Source organism: Vigna unguiculata, chromosome 9, assembly GCF_037176805.1.
Source record: "Vigna unguiculata cultivar grain cowpea cultivar isolate G323 ecotype 2 chromosome 9, ASM3717680v1, whole genome shotgun sequence".
In the NCBI taxonomy this organism is placed as follows: domain Eukaryota; kingdom Viridiplantae; phylum Streptophyta; class Magnoliopsida; order Fabales; family Fabaceae; genus Vigna; species Vigna unguiculata.
In genome coordinates, this window is record NC_140800.1 from 39,378,911 (window position 1) to 39,392,987 (window position 14,077).

The 14,077-nt window shown below is 34.9% G+C and overlaps 3 protein-coding genes across 3 annotated transcripts; 2 read left to right on the plus strand and 1 right to left on the minus strand.

Annotated features, from left to right (window-relative positions):
- Positions 1-183: 183 nt before the first annotated feature.
- On the minus strand, positions 184-1,126 carry LOC114163700 (uncharacterized). The gene is made up of 2 exons (XM_028047995.2): positions 1,108-1,126; positions 184-1,007 (listed from the first exon to the last, which is right to left on the minus strand). Exons 1-2 carry the CDS (start codon positions 1,109-1,111, stop codon positions 184-186), a joined length of 828 nt encoding a protein of 275 aa, XP_027903796.2. The 5' UTR covers positions 1,112-1,126.
- Positions 1,127-5,554: 4,428 nt separating this feature from the next.
- On the plus strand, positions 5,555-7,231 carry LOC114163604 (serine/threonine-protein phosphatase 7 long form homolog). The gene is made up of 2 exons (XM_085666804.1): positions 5,555-6,325; positions 6,398-7,231. Exons 1-2 carry the CDS (start codon positions 5,555-5,557, stop codon positions 7,229-7,231), a joined length of 1,605 nt encoding a protein of 534 aa, XP_085522930.1.
- Positions 7,232-10,600: 3,369 nt separating this feature from the next.
- ERG28 (ergosterol biosynthesis protein) lies at positions 10,601-13,693 on the plus strand. Its single transcript, XM_028046674.2, has 3 exons — positions 10,601-10,839; positions 12,791-12,997; positions 13,394-13,693. Exons 1-3 carry the CDS (start codon positions 10,725-10,727, stop codon positions 13,459-13,461), a joined length of 390 nt encoding a protein of 129 aa, XP_027902475.1. The 5' UTR covers positions 10,601-10,724; the 3' UTR covers positions 13,462-13,693.
- The last annotated feature ends 384 nt before the right edge of the window (positions 13,694-14,077 follow it).

Here is a 14,077-nt window from a genome sequence, read left to right on the forward strand (position 1 = left end):
TAATTAAAATAATTTAAAACGATTTTATTATTATATATGAAATTAATTTTTTTATGTTTTTGGTTTATGTAAAATAAGTAAGAATAAAAGATAATAAGAAAAGATGTGACATTGAATTGAATGAAGTTTACATTTATTGAAGACAAATCAAAGTACAACATAAACTAAGTGGTTTGATGCAGATCATGAAAGTGCAGGGTTATTAGGACAATGATTTCTTGTGTGTCCTTCAGTTCTACAATAGGAACACTTTCTTGATTGTCTTCCTTCCCTAATGTTAATCTCAGTCCTAATTCTACTTGATTTAGGACGACCCTTCTCAGTCCTTTTTGTGGCAGGATGAGGCCAAACATGTGGGCCTTGGTATGGTGGCCAATATTCTTCATGTCTTAACTCGCCAAATAAATTGTCATATACTTTGACGATGACATCCAGCCTGTAATGTGGACTTATGTACATGCTGAAGTCGTGATGTGCATGCTTGCAAGCTGCAATAACATGTGAACATGGTAGATGTAGTTTTTGAAACTTTCCACAATCGCACCACCTTTCATCTAACCTGACTACAAATTTTCCTACCGGACGAACCTCTCTGGGATTGACCATCTCCTCCACTCTAAATCTTGTGGTATTTCTATCAAATTCAAGGACATGGTGCGTGTTGGACTTGGAGTCCGCATCTTGTAGGAAGTTCGTCGCATATTCAGAATACACATGACCAGCACTGAGCATTGTAGTTATTTGTCTACCTCTTTTGGTAAAGTATGTGTTGCACCTGGTGTACGTGGCCAATACTATGGATGAAATTGGTAAATTTCTTGTCTTCTTCAAGACATAATTTATTGCTTCAGCCAAATTTGTTGTTAGGTGACCCCACCTTCTTCCTTGATCATATGCAAGACACCATTGTTCCCTTGGAATTTGGTCAACCCAAGCTGCTGCTTCTGAGTTGTCTTCTCTAATGATGTTGTAGTAGTAGTTACAGCGTGGCTCCGTCAATGCGTACGCTGCAAATATAATTTTAAGAATAATTTATGAGTTAATATTGGGTGTGGATAATTGACAGCCAAAAAAATGAAAATGACATATTTACATGTAATAACTTACCCATGTTGATGAGGTCCTTTTTTAGAGTTGTATTCTTGAATCTTTTTGTAAAATTTTGTGCAATGTGTCGAATACAAAACACTTGCACACAGTTCCCTTGAGTCCAGCCACTACTCGGTCTGTTGAATGCTGCACTGATGGAATTGTGGCGGTCTGGCATTAAGCATAAATTTTGTTGAGGCGTAACGTGTGTCCTTAGGTTTTTAAGGAAAAAAAACCAAGCTTCAGCGGTTTCACCCTCTACTATAGCAAATGCGATGGGGAAAATGTTATTTCTCCCATCTTGTGCAACAGCTACTAGAAGGGTGACCCTATACCTTCCGTAAAGGAAGGTCCCATCGACTTGCACTATTGGTTTGCAAAATGAGAAGCCATCAATGCATGGTTTGAATGTCCAGAACACCCTTCGAAAGTGTTGTTGGTTTTGTAGGACGTCGTCCCCGTCTGTAATTGGACTGGTTTTCAACTTGTATACAAATCCAGGCAAATAAGTTTGCATGGCTTGTAGTAGGCACGACAATCGGTTGTATGACTGTTCCTAGTTTCCGTACACATCTTCAATTGCTTGTTGTTTCGCCAACCATGCCTTTCTGTAGGTTGTGTTATATCCCATAGAGGTCTGGATGGAAGAAATTATTGTTGTAATTGGTGTGGATGGGTCTGACTCCACCATTTGTCTTACGTGTTGAGAAATTATTCTTGAGCTCAGGTGTCTGTGGTCTTGCGTTATGAGTTGTGTGGCACATGTGTGCACACCTTCAACTTTTCTAATTTCCCACACTTGGTCCCTTGTACGTAATATTGCTTGACATTTCCAAGGACACAACTGTTGTACACATTGCACCCTCAACCTTGTGGTGTTTGAGTGTGTCGTTTTGTAGGTGCAATGGTTTGTTATGTGGTACCTATTTAAAGCATCTAGAAGTTGTTCCTTTGTTTGGAACCTCATTCCTTGGGTCAGTGTACCAACATCGTGGTCAATGTTGTCATTCAACATTGTGTGGTGGTCATATGCGTTTGGGAATTCTTGGTGTGGGCTTGGGTTGTATTCCTCATAGAATTGGAAGTGTTGTGGTGGGTTATAGGGGACATGTGTCTGAGGGTGAGGGTCTTGTTGTTGTATGGGGTGGACATCTAGTGTTTGGTCATGGTCATCATGTTCATTAAAAAGTATATTGTCCTCATCTTCACTAAATGCGTCTAAGGATGCTGGAGGTAGACCTAGGTTTTCAAGTTCTACCATAACTGGAGGAGAGGACCTTTGGTTGTTGTGACGTGCGGGAGTTTGAAAAATATTTGAGGTAGACGGACCGGTTAATAGTTCGGTATATGATTGTATATCATTTCCCCAATCCCCTAGGTAGGTAGTGTTAAGGTCAAATAGTTGTCGTGGTTCAGTGTTTGGATGTGGATGTTGCGCATCAAAATGTGTTAAAGAAATATTTTCAGAAGGTCTCGTACCTGAGTTGTAGGTGGTGCAGAGTTCAATAGATGTAACAGTTGGGGTGGCATGTATCATGTCGAAAGCGCCATCCAAGTCGTCGTCATCTTGGATCTGAGTGGTTGTGTATGTCACATGTTGGCCACAAACTTTAGTCGGAAATTTAAAGTGAATAACTGGAACTCCATCCCTTGGATCTCTATTTGCCTTCTCCAGTATTATGCGAATAAGTTTGGATAAGCCAAAACCTCTATGGATGCAGATCATGATTGTCTTTGTAGATGCAAAGTAGGCACCAATTTGAGCGTCACTAGCGATTTCTCCATCGTCGTATACACAGACAAACATTGACCCTTCCATCTTAGGTTGTAGTTGAACCTGACTTTCGATGATTTTTCAAAGTGTAGAGAAATTGCAAGATTAGGATTGTGACTTTAGAAAGTGATGGTAGTCTTTTATACCGAAATTAAAGTTATCATGTGACTTTCTATGTGAACATGTGACTTGCACGAGATTTAATGTTATCATGTGAGTGGCACGAGCTTTTATGTACTCATGTGATTCACACGACTTCTTATGTACCCATGTGAGTGGCACAAATTATTATGAACCCATGTGACGGGCACGACTTTCGATGTTAGCATGTGACTTGAGAACATTTTATAAGAGATAAACATTTCATCATCCCCATTATGTAAGTTCAAATTCATTGAAATTAAAAGTTGCATAAACATATATGAAAAAGAACGTCATAAAGAAAATTACATACTTTAAATAAGAAAATATAAACCTCAATCTAAGTTGAGGGACATGTTGAAGTTATTAGAAAATTCAAAATAAACTTCGTCAGGGATTGCACTTCTATGCTTTGTTGTAATAAAGGTCATTATCTCAACTGGAAGATGACATGCTTTTGTCGTTCCCATGTAAAAAATGGACTCAACATCGTCATCTCCACACATCGTACAAGATCGATAGTGCGTAATGTCGCCCGATATGAAGATCGGTAACCTGTAACGTAAGTCGACTTCATAGTCGTCCAACGTTGCACCATTGAATTCCTTGAGGATTGCCTGCTTAAGTTGGGACAGCGTCATAGTATTTGTTATGGTCACCCATGCCGTCTTGGAGCTAATGTATGTATCAGAATAGTTATCTTCAGCATAGATGCTGCCATAGTAGTACACCAACACAGTGAATGTTGTAGATGTCATTGAGGGGTAGGAGTGATATCGCACTGACTTGATTGGATTGATGAATGAATTTATGAAGGACATTATTTATAGCCTCATTAGCTCAGCGTGGGATACAACAATGACAATTTTTGTTTGTTTATGTTAATGGTTTAGATTCAAAGTAGACAAATCGAACGGACTCGATTTAGATCCACTTTGCTGATCAACCAATGACTTTTTGATAGTGGTTTGTTTTGTAGTGATCTTTATTATGTGTTGCAACTTTAATTATTTCGCATGTGATATGTCAGGTTATAATAAAAAGCACTGCACCTGATGAGTAGCATGCTCTAGTCAATGTCATCACGTGAAAGCAACATCACAGACACAGTTCATATACACACTGCACGATGAATTCTAATCAGACTTTATCCCACTTTACTTTGTCACGTGAACCCACTTTATTGCAGGGGTCAACATTTTTTTTGACCATGAAGTAACCAATCCGCTTATAAATTATTAGGTCGTTCAGTTCACAACCATAACTGCTTATTACCAAAACAAGGATGGTGCTCCATCACGAAAATAACATTCACAATAGTTTTCTTGTTGCTGTTAACTACGAAGGTCGCATTAATTGTGCTTTTTATGTGTCAACTACTATGAATTTACAAATGTTGAAAGAAGAAATTGCAAGCTATCGTTGCTGCAGCCAAGGAAAAAGAGTCAAAGATGTATGGTTTCACAAGCCTGTGTTAGGACGTTGGGACCAGTATGAAACAATTAAGCTCCTTACGGATGATGATGTTCGCGACATGGTTGCCTTCTTCCTTCCACTCCCACATGATCTCCCAATGAAGCTTTCCGTGACCCTACATCCTGCTGAAGGTGACAATTTATTTGCAACAACCTCAACTTCAACCAGTAATGTCGATGACTAAGGCTTAGTTCGTTATGTGTTTATGGAAGTCTTTAAATTATGTGTAGTAATGTTTGTCATAAGTACTTAATTTCCAATAAAGACTTAGGTGTGTGCAATGTAAAAAAAGTATTTGTGTGTAATGGAACTTTTACTGAAGTACTAAGTACCTGTTTTTGAAGGACATTATCTATGGTTTAATATTTGTTGTCGTATCTTAAACTTCTGTCATTCATTCGATTCCATAAGACACTATTGTCATTAACACAAGAAATATAATTTACAAAGTCATTCACTTGAATTCGGTGTACACCCCCGTTTACACCTAAGCACCTATTGTCCTTGCACATTAATCCCTTGTCAGATTCACATTAATGACCCTTTATTAGTACTGAGCACCTATTCTGAACCTAATTTATGTAAAATTAAATAAAATATGTTGGTATTCACAAATATTTCGTTGTTTGGGCCATAGTTCTGAAAAGGTCTCTGCACTGTGTAGTCAACATCATGCAGGCTTTAGTCAACGTCATGCAGACTTTAGTCACCATCATACAGGCTTTAGTCACCAACATCGGCAGGCTTTAGTCACCATCATGTTGTGCAAAAAACATGTAAGGAATGTCATTTGTTTGTGTAATCCAACGGTTAATGTTTTCCTTTGCAAGTCTTGAGTCGTCTATAAATGTCGAATGTTGTTGTTTTCAATTCAAGTTATCGTAACCAAATCTACAAAGAGTTTATCAAGATGTTGTTATGGAAACAACAACAACACAGTGCCACATACATTTCTGCTCGGGTATGTTAATTGCATTTTTAATTTACACACGTAATTATTAAAAATAATCACATCTTTTTATTTTTTTGGTTTAGGACACGGAAGGGAGCATTGTGTCGTCTTATTGTCACTCAATGCCAGAACCTCATCCAAGTATTGTGCCTGTAATACAAGAAGCAGGGTTTGGCGGTGTGGCTAAATTGCGACATCTAAAGGTTGACCATGGTTTAGTCACTGCCTTGGTTGAAAGATGGAGGCCTGAAACACACACATTTCATTTTCCAACTGGAGAATGCACCATAACCTTGGAAGATGTGTCACTTCAATTGGGTCTTTGTGTTGACGGACATCCTATCATTGGTCCAACTATGTTGGATTGGGACGAGATGTGTGATAACTTATTAGGTTTAACACCAGTAAAGGGGGAATCCATTGTCGGTTCTATGATAAAACTTAAATGGTTAAGGGATAATTTGTTGCCTATAGATGAAAATTCTAGTATTGAGGTCATTCATGCACATGCTAGGGCCTATATATTAGGAATCATAGGTGGTGTTTTAATGCCAGATAAAACTGGAAATAAAGTACATTTAATGTACTTGAACTACTTGAGTAATCTTCGAAGAACCAGTAGATATAGTTGGGGTTCAGCCTGTTTGGCTGTCTTGTACAGGGAGATGTGCAGAGCAACCGATGCACGTGCAAGGACTATGGGTGGATGTGCTTCGTTGTTACAATCATGGGCATGGTTTCACATGCCTTTTCTTGCACCCATTTCAAGAGTTCCACCAACTTTCCCGCTAGTTTGCCAATGGAGCGGCGATCGAGTATTGAACTACAGAAATGTCCCCCACAATGATTTAGTCGGATACCGAGCAATGATAGTTCACATGCAACAAAATCAGGTAACATTATAGATTTGTGTACCGATAAAGTGGTTGTAACTTAATGATTGACATTTTCAATGATTGTTGTAGTTTGTTTGGGTTCCTTATGAAGGATTGGGCTCTATCATTGATGTTGGAGCATATCGCGACCAAGCAATATGGACATCATGCACAAGTTTAATTTGTTTTGCAATTGTCGAATGGCACCAGTCCGACAGGATCAAGTTACAATTTCGCCTATCACAGGACATCCCTGAAGAACCCAACAACCTTGATCATTTACATAAAGTAGACATGAGGGGGCGACAAGATGAGAACTGGGTTACTAGACATTCGCAATGGATACATGTATGGAATAACCGGCGTGACCTTACGTTGACTGGAGTACCGATGCTTGGCCCACTTCAACACACAATGGAGTACATGTCATGGTATACTTCAAACTCATTTTTATATTTGTCAGTTCCACAAATGTTAAATGATCCTAGAATGCATTGTCAATCAACATCGACAAATGTCCGTCCACCACCACAAACTACGCATGACTTAAACACTCCTCCTCCACCACAAGGTATGGAGGGAACAAGGAATTCAGTTTCACCAAACTCAGAACTAGGCATACCAAGTATGTTTGCAACTTATGATGAAACTCCACCTTCTGCACAACCGTGGTTGCATACATATTCCCAAAGTCCAAATTTCTTTGAAGGTCTGCATCAGCCACAACAAGACTCAGTTTACTACGTCCACAATCCTTACACACAAGCATCATCATCTGCTGCAAATGATGATCATGAACCTGATGAGGAACATGAACGACAACCTTCACTGGTTGAAGAACCTAGACTTGAAGTGCATAGGAGGAACCCCACCAGAAACAGGCGTCGACCTCGGTGTGGAACTGGACACCACTACGGTGATTGAAAGGACAAATATGTACTTTAATATTGTATTACATATGTATTAGGTCGTCTTTATGTGTTTGTAAGAGTTTGCCATCTTTAACACAAATTCGCATATCAATAATGCAAGAACTTAATCATTCCAAATGCTTCATTGCTAAATAGTGAACAACAACTTCTTTAGATAAAGTGAACAAGTTCAACCATCTTAAAGTACAATGTTAAAACATATGAAAGATAACTAAATATGAACAAAGTTGTCACACTTCTCAAGGCATGAAAGTGCCACTATTGAAGTTCATGTGCAAAACATTGCACTTGGGTTACCATTTATTAAGTCACACGTTGACACATAGGGAATGAATTCATATGTTGTTAATTAAATTACAAAAATTTTATTCCTTAACTCACCAACATATACTCCCCACTGGTAATGACGAGAGTGAAGATTGAAATAAGTTTTGTACATCCTTTCACACATGTTCAAAATGTATACCACAGGTTAGCACTTATGTAGCAATGGGTAACCAAAAATACTGCACAATGGTAGTGAATAAGAAATATATACACCTTTATTTTCCTTTTCCAAACAACAAATAGGGACAAACTAGACTCACTTGAAGGAATATGAGTATGAAGATTTAACTTTATCATATGAACTCAAGGCATGAAAGTGCCACTATTGAAGTTATTGAAGAAAGAAAAAATTCATGTGCAAAACATTGCACCTGGGTTACCATTTATTAAGTCACGGGTTGGCACATAGGGAATGAATTCATATGTTGTTAATTAAATTACAAAAATTTTATTCCTTGACTCACCAACATATACTCCCCACTGATAATGAAGAGAGTGAAGATTGAAATAAGTTTTATACATCCTTTCACACATGTTCAAAATGTATACCACAGGTTAGCACTTATGTAGTCATGGGTAACCAAAAATACTGCACAGTGGTCTCACACATCCTTTCACACTTTCTGCTTTTTCCCTTCCAATTTGCATTTTCACCTTTTATTTTTTCTCTTTTTGCTTGCTTCCAAAGAAAATCAACGTGAAAATTCAAAAAAATTAAAAATAAAATAGAAAATGACAATAAAATGTCAACTTGTGAGTGAAGTTCTCAATAAATGGATGTTAATATATCATTTACCTTAAACTTAATACCTACTATAAATTCTAACCATAAATTTTACATTATTTATTTTTGTGTAAAAATAAATATTTTATCAATAAAATTCTTATAAACAAATCAAAATATAAATATATAAATAAAAAATAATTCGTATTTCAAACAAATTTTTTAATTTAAAATATTTAATAAACATTAAAATATAAATAATACAACACCACATTAAACATTATATATTAAATAATTTATTTAATTATTTTTATTTTATTAATAAGAAAAATAAAAATTAATTATATTTATTTTAAAAAAACTTTTTCTTTCCATATTTAAAAAAAAAAAAAACCAGTACAGAATTCGGGTCCCTGAGAACCAAATTCAGACTGGTATAACAAAAAAAAAATTGTAAAATTAGATTTAGAATTCGGTTGCCCGGAAACCGAATTCTAAACGTAAAATAAAACCGTGCTATGCCTGTAAATATTGTATCCAGTATGCTATCCAGGAAATATTTTAGAAAAAGCGTGCTACAAGGGAAAAAAAATCAACATTTTAGCCCACATTTTAAATGCAAGGCGGGCCGGTTAACATGCATTGTGCATAAACCAATTTAAACAAGTTGGACAAGCCCATATTTTCTCTCTAATTTTCAATATACGAACAACATAAAAAAAAACTATTAGAGAATCTTGATTAAAAGAAAAAACACTACTCTTTCTGCTGAGTGTACATCACATCACATATGAAGATGGAATAATTAACTAGAATATTTTATTTGTAGGTTTTATTATGATTTAGGCCTTTTTCTTAAGTATCTGTCGGAGATCTTTTATTCTGGATAGCTTTCAATTATAATATGGGTTTAGAATTCAATTATAATATAAGAAAAAGGAAGTTTGGAAATAGAAGAGTGTTACCATATTACAAATGGGTCCGATTTTTATACTTTGGTTTAGTTTAATTGTTTTATGCTTTGATTAGTTTAAATGTTTTATGCTTTGATTAGTTTATTTTTTTCCCTCAAATGAAATTTAGAAGCAGTTCGGTTCGGAATAAGAAAAAGAAGTATGTTCATTTGGAAACAATTAAGTTCGACCCAGTTTTTTGCTTTTTTTAATGGTAAAATATTTTGGTTACCGATTATATTTACGTACACATATAAATGATTGATAATTAATATGTTAAAGGATTTTTCAGTATTTTTAAACTTAATTTAATACATTAATTATTTTATTGTTGATTTAAAATTATTAAAATGGGTTAATTTTAGGAAAATTATGCTATATATATTAAAGACCTAGAAAATAGATAAAGAGTATGAGTAAATTTTTATAAATGAAACTCGATTAATTTACTTTTAAAAAGGTAAAAGAAATTCATCAATGATATTTTAGTGATACTTTAATTTATAAAAGTTATTTTCTCACTACAAATTGTTCTATAATATTTTTCTATTCTCTTTCCCAGTATTAACATGTGAGAGTTAGAACGGTTAAGAGCCAAGTGTTATTTTTTCATTTATATAAAATAAAACATTAACATAGTCAACACTTTACGTAATTAATTTAAAAGAAAATAGAAAAACTAAAAATCCAACATATAAAGGTCTAAATAGTAAATATACGGCGCAGACAAAATTAAGTTCATCCAACTACAATTTTACTTTTATTATATTATTATTATTATTATTTCAATTATATTATTATATATTAATAATATAAAATAATAATAGTAATAATAATAACATTATTAATATATATATTGTATATATATATGTTAATTATGATTATTATTATATAATGTTATTAATTTGAATAATATTAATAATATTATTAATATTGTAATAATAATTTAATATTATTATTAATATATAATAGTTTAATTAAAATAATAATAATAATAATAATAATGGAAAAGTCACGTGAATCTATTTTTGTCTATACTTTATGTTTACTGTTTCCGTTTCATATGTTCAACTTTTTCTTTTAAATTATTCGTGTAAAACGTGGAACAGATCAAAATTAAATAACATGTACTACCATTTGTCTTGAAATTTTTTTCATGCAGTTAAAAATATATAGGGACTAAAATAAATTTTTTAAAATACAAGAACAAACGAAATATAAGTTTGGACAAATAACTATTTTTCAATTGTAAGTTAAACTTAAAAAAAAACATATTTTTCCTTTATTTTTTCTATGAAAATTTCAAATTTTAATTTTCCTAAGGACTGAACAGTAATTAAAACTGTTGTTTGCGTATTCACAACCACGTTTAGGTTGCAAGTTTTCGGGTTTGGGGTTGTTTGAGACGGCATCGTTTTAGGGAAGTGAAGTTGAAGTGACAGAGGAGACTGTAGAGGCGCAGTGAGAGTTCAGTGAAGAGGATGAAGGCGTTGGGATGGTGGCTGATAGCGGTGGGCACGCTTCGATTGGCTTCGGTGTGGTTCGGTTTCTTCGACATTTGGGCTCTTCGACTCGCCGTCTTCTCCAAAACCACAAGTAACTAACTCTTCTCTTTCCTCATCTTACTCCAACACACAAAGTTGCTTTCGCATTTCGTTACACAGATTTAGGCCATTGATTCATTCACTCACATCAATCAGTTGTAGTTGTAAGTAGATATTCACTCGTTTCAATGGTAGATACTGTCGGTTGAGTGTGTAGTGAGTTCTGCTACTTCATTTGCGTACTCTCGCTGTTTCAGCGTCTGCAACGGTGCTTGTGTCATTAGATTTAATGAGTTTTCTGAGGTAGACAAGATAATCGAAGCGTTAGATCCGATGTATGGCAATGAGATCTTCTAGATCCCAATGCTCCGGATATTGTTATTCATCTTTTTTGGCTTTCACAAGGAAATGTCGTTGTTCGCCCTTTTGCGTTTCACAAGCTGTCATCATGTTTCTAGAATAGGCTCTACATTGGTTGCATCTTCATTTCTGGAATTCCTTTTTTCCATGCTAACTATGTGTATGCATCACGCAACCTCTTCAGTTTTTTCTTTTTTGAAAAATATGAACTCCTTTTTGGCAATGCAGGAGGCGTTATTGATTTTTATATTACTAGTTTACTTGAAGTAATTGCCTGGGTTAACTGCTGTGCATTATGTATTTGATTTCTACTCTCAAAAAATTTGTTTAGTTTTCCAAGAAGGTAGCTGACAACTAGTTGGGGGCTGTGCAAGGTACACAAAAGAGTTTAAATTGAGGGAGAGGTTCTTAATGAGAAGAGAGGAAGATGAAACACTCTGTTCTGAATTATAATTTTGATATTTAGTTTTAGCTGGTCACATTTAGTTCTTACAATTTTGTGACTATATTTTCATCTAATAATTAACTGGCTTGTACCAAAGGTATGATATATCATTAAAAATGGCTTATATTACTCTGTCTACTTTTTATTGGTTTAGATATTGTATGTGCACTGTTGTCTTACTAATATATAAAATATGTTACATCCTTAGTTTGATTAATTGTAAAATTTTGGGACGATAGACTTAGTTTGAATAATTGTAAGACTATGAGAAGTAAATATGAATAATTTAAATTAGTAGACTCTGATTGCACAAAAAATATAAGGGGAAAATAAATTGGCCCTTATCCATCATCGTAAAGCATGGTTTTAGAATTTTGGAGTGGATGAAGGAAGCAATTGACCCATGAAATGCCATTATCATCTTGTCCACTGCATCTCATTTTCTTGCACAACCTTTTTGAGCCCTGGTTTTAACCGGCCAGAGTCAGCTTTTGAACCTTGGCAACGTGGTTTTGAAATTCGTTCACATGATCTTCCCAAGGCTACACATATCCTTTCCTGAATAAAAAAGTTGTCTCAATTATAGCATATGAATCTTTCGAATTTAAAGAGTGTGTTTGGATGGCCATTTAGGATCCACGTTCTCTTACCACATTTAGGATACTCGTGATGTAGAGTGTGTTTGGTATCGCGTTTGGAATCTTAAATTCACATTATAAATGTAAAAAATGTAAACTACTCAAAGTAGCATTTGCTTATAGATCAAATTGGACTTGATCCCACATTAAACCAAACATCCACTAAGTATATATTGCTTCAAGTTGGATACATACCCAGCACAAAAAAAAGCTGATAAAAAATGCTGAGTCCTTTTATCTACATTAACCCTCTCCCATGGAACATGTTTATGACATGATCACCCAATTAGTAAAAATAACTAAGCCTGCATTTTTAAGTTTAGTTGAGTTCTTACCGTAAGTAATGTCCTCGACTGTATGAATAGACTTTGTTTTCACCTTTTTGAAATTATACGATAAAGTTTTGTTACACATCTGATATGAGAATAGATTTTACAACTTCTGACAACATTCATTACAGCTTTTTATATATATATATATATATATATATATTATAATTTTAAACATAATCATGTGAATTTCAAAATTATCAGAATTGACCAATTTATTCGTTATTGTAGTGACTGAAATTCATGGGCGCACATTTGGAACTTGGACATTGTTGACCTGCACCCTTTGCTATATTTGCGCATTCAACCTTGAAAATAAGCCTCTCTACCTGGCTACTTTCTTGTCATTCATCTATGCATTGGGACATTTCTTGACAGAATACCTAATTTATCACACAATGGAGATTAAGAATCTAACTACTGTTGGCATATTTGCAGGTATGATACTTTTTTCTCGTGCCCTATCAAATTGAGACGGGTTAAATTATTTGTCTTTATTGTGTTTTATCTGTCAATTATATTTCTACAATCACGCTTCCCGTGTTTAATTATAGGTGTCGATTTTCAGGCTTTCTTTTTACATCTTTATATTTAATATGCTTGACTATTTCAGTTGTCTTTTCGTTGTGAACATTATTTGCTACTCTCTTTCTGCTCTCCCCTAAGTCAAAATACTTAAAGTAAGGAAAAGAATCTTGTACGCCATTATATGTCCTCTAGCCTTTCGGTCCATTATTATTCTGAAACGACCTTGGCTTGACTTATTATTCCTCCTGTGTTGGCATTATTTACTTTAGTGATGAAATACATTATAACATCTTAGTTTATTAACAGGAACATCGATAATATGGATGCTATTGCAGTGGAATTCTCACTCGAAAGTCCACTTGAAACACTCTTAACAAGCAAAAAGAGATGGGGACAAAAGTGTAATATTACAATTGGTGGTGTTGGACGGTTTAAAATAGAAGAAGAGACACAGCTTTAGATATCTCTTTTTTTAGAATTTATTTATCGACATTTCGTGTTGATACAAACAAGTTAGGGCACCTATTGCGGTTTACAATGTCATGGATGCTGCGCTTACTGTATTAACCTATTCTTAAAATGCAAATCATTATTGTTTTTGCACTAGTTGATTTTAAGAGATGCGAACCCCGGTGTTTAGAATTTTGAAGATGAATTATACTTTTCTATGTAATCTGTTTAATGACCTTATATTGCTGAAGGGATTGCCTCTGTAATTAGAAGCATGACAAATTTGCAAACATAACTGTTCCTGCAGAAGAACAAACAAGAAGTCAGGCACAAGAGTCACCTTATCATGTAGTCCGCTATCTCCTCAGTTGGCCTCTTCCCATTCGATAGATGTCGGCTTGAACCCAAGAGGGGTTACCTTTAAATGATGGGGTCCACGTGTATTTATAGAACATTAATGATGTTTGACTATCGTATGGGCTGGGTTTTGTCTTGGGCTCCAGCTTGGGCTCCAGCTTGGGCCATGAGTAGGCCTGGTCC

Excerpts from the sequence above, each read along its gene's own strand:
- LOC114163604 (XM_085666804.1), top strand. The coding sequence starts at position 5,555 with ATGCCAGAACCTCATCCAAGTATTGTGCCTGTAATACAAGAAGCAGGG. Across the intron at positions 6,326-6,397 it reads TTCACATGCAACAAAATCAG|TTTGTTTGGGTTCCTTATGA; the intron begins GTAACATTATAG and ends TGATTGTTGTAG.
- ERG28 (XM_028046674.2), top strand. The coding sequence starts at position 10,725 with ATGAAGGCGTTGGGATGGTGGCTGATAGCGGTGGGCACGCTTCGATTG. Across the intron at positions 10,840-12,790 it reads CGTCTTCTCCAAAACCACAA|TGACTGAAATTCATGGGCGC; the intron begins GTAACTAACTCT and ends TCGTTATTGTAG. Across the intron at positions 12,998-13,393 it reads TACTGTTGGCATATTTGCAG|GAACATCGATAATATGGATG; the intron begins GTATGATACTTT and ends GTTTATTAACAG.